General features: G+C 29.8%; 1 protein-coding gene across 1 annotated transcript in view; it reads left to right on the top strand.

Moving 5' to 3' along the window:
• The window catches only part of LOC144971765 (uncharacterized), a 73,328-nt gene that overhangs the window by 36,277 nt on the left and 34,551 nt on the right, over positions 1-2,500 (top strand). The window contains 2 exon segments of the mRNA XM_078912838.1: positions 1,025-1,320; positions 2,266-2,495. Coding sequence (XP_078768964.1) covers positions 1,025-1,320; positions 2,266-2,495 — 526 coding nt within the window.

Raw genomic sequence — 2,500 nt, 5'->3', positions numbered from 1 at the left:
ATAATAATAATAATAATAATAATAATAATAATAATAATAATAATAATAATAATAATAATATTGATAATAATAATAATAATATATAATAATAATAATAATAATAATAATAATAATAATAATAATAATAATAATAATAATATTAGTAATAATAATAATAATAATAATATTAGTAATAATAATAATAATAATAATAATAATAATATAATAATAATAATAATAATAATAATAATAATAATAATAATGATAATGATAATAATGGTATATAATAATAATAATAATAATAATAATAATAATAATAATAATAATAATAATAATAATAATAATAATAATAATAATAATAATAATAATAATAATAATGATGATAATAATAATATAATAATAATAATAATAATAATAATAATAATAATATAATAATAAAAATATAATAATAATAATATTAATAATAATAATAATTAGGTCAGAAAATAAGGGCAGAATTATTACATATTTTTATCCCTAACTGCCCATTTTTAACTTGATAGTTGCGTCAAAGACAGAGGAGACAACAACAACAACATTATAAAACATTTTAAAAAAATATAATCAATTCTCCAGCAACCCAGTGCCATGTCCAAAGGGTAGCAAGCAATTGTTTTGTCCCCCAGTTTATGGGACAATAACAAGGAATATTACAGGTCTGTGAACCTTTAGAGCTTGACGCTCTATTTGCTTGAAACATTTACGGGATCACTGGGTCTAATGCTTTGTTCGGACAAATACGTGTACTATTCTTATTTCTTTTATTTCCTGTCTTAAGAGTTTTTCAAGTAGAGCAGTTGGTATTCAGTATTTAAAACAATTACATCCACTTCATTATATTTGTTTTTCATGGATCACAAAGTTTCAAAGTTTATTCAATCTTCGGCTTTCGCCAATAAATCACACAATTTGATGATAACATACATGGAAGTGGAAAAAAAAAAAGAATGACCTATCTGTTTTGTAATTTACAATACTTTGCCTTTCTTTACATTTATTTTACCAGAACCTTCTGTGTGAAATCTACATCTCTTTATTGAAAGAAAAGAAAATTTCAAGTCCACCTCAGTTCAGCAAAAGACGCAAACTAAATTCTCAGCTCTACAAGGAAATGGGTTTTTGCCATTCGTTATGGCTGGCTGGATGTCTTACCTCCCTTCTACAGTCCAGAGGAAATGCTCCGGCCATGCCAAAACCTGGAGGTGAAGCGTGTCTCTGGACAGGCACCCAGACTTGGTTGCAAGACGGTCTCCGTTTCCTCCACCAATCAAGAGGAGAAAATCCAGTGTTCTTGCTGTCTTTGTAATGGAAATTTGCTAAAGTTGCAGGTGACTATAAGATTAATATTTTCGTCCTTGGTGTTGGTAGAAAGCTGACTCATGGCTCCTCTATGGCATGAATGAAAGTAAGAGAGGAGATAGTAGACAATGATTTATTGGTCACTCATGATTACTTGCATTTCATGTATTGACATTGATTAAGTCTGTTTTTAAATTGATTAATTTTACTGATCAAGATTTGGCGTAAGGTTTTCTATATGTATGCTGTCAATTGTGCGGCTATGTGGTCTAGTGATATAATATGACACTCACTTTTGGATTGGAAGGTTCTGGGTTCGAGCCTTAGTCTGCGCAAAGTTAAGTCCTTGGAAAAGGCTCTTTACTGACATTCTTTTACCGTATTCAGGTGTAAAATGAGTACCTGGCTGTTAACAGCGTTGTCTCTCTCAAAATAAATTGTATATCGTCCTAAATGATAAGTGTTGCTGTTGGTCAGGGACTCCTTGTAAAGCACTTTGAGCACGTTTAGTGGATATTGCGCTGTATAAAGCTCAATTCTTTTCTTTTTTTTTGAGCATAGCAAATCCATGGAACAGTACTAGGGTATGTAACTGTTCTTATATAAATGCAGCTTGTAGATGTGGACTGTAAAATGTTATGTACAACAATGAATATAAAGCCTTAAAAAAGAACAAAATACCAAATATGGAAATGTTTTGGACTCAAAACACTTCTTCAGCCAATGACAAAAACAGTAAAAAAAAAGTTAAGAAACGTATTAAATCACTTAAAAATTTGACAACTGGCAGATGTATTAACATTTTACTATTTTTGTTATTGACTGAAGAACTTGGTAGTTTTTTTAATCTGTCATATTCATTTTTTTTTTTTTGTATATTAAATATGAATATTCATACATACTTTTTGACATATTACAGTCATACTGTGTTCCCCAAGCTTACACCAGGTCTGGCCCGCCATGTTCTAGACCTTTTATCAAGGATAATGACAAGAAAGTCAGTGAGGATATTTGTCAAATTTACACATTCAACGATAACCTGGACGAGATTTGGGACAGCATTCAACTCCTGTGTCTGGTAAAGATCGACATCAATGTGGCCACGCTTAGCATCGTTGATAAATACCATCGTGGTTGCCAACTTTTCATCTCTTTGCTATCAAGGGGATGTTATAAAGGTGAG

The sequence above is a fragment of the Berghia stephanieae genome, chromosome 4 (assembly GCF_034508935.2).
Source record: "Berghia stephanieae isolate SIO BIC M18660-M18661 chromosome 4, UCSD_Bste_1.3, whole genome shotgun sequence".
NCBI classification, from domain to species: domain Eukaryota; kingdom Metazoa; phylum Mollusca; class Gastropoda; order Nudibranchia; family Aeolidiidae; genus Berghia; species Berghia stephanieae.
Note: the sequence above shows the minus strand (reverse complement) of the source record. Positions and strands in the feature narration are given on the sequence as shown.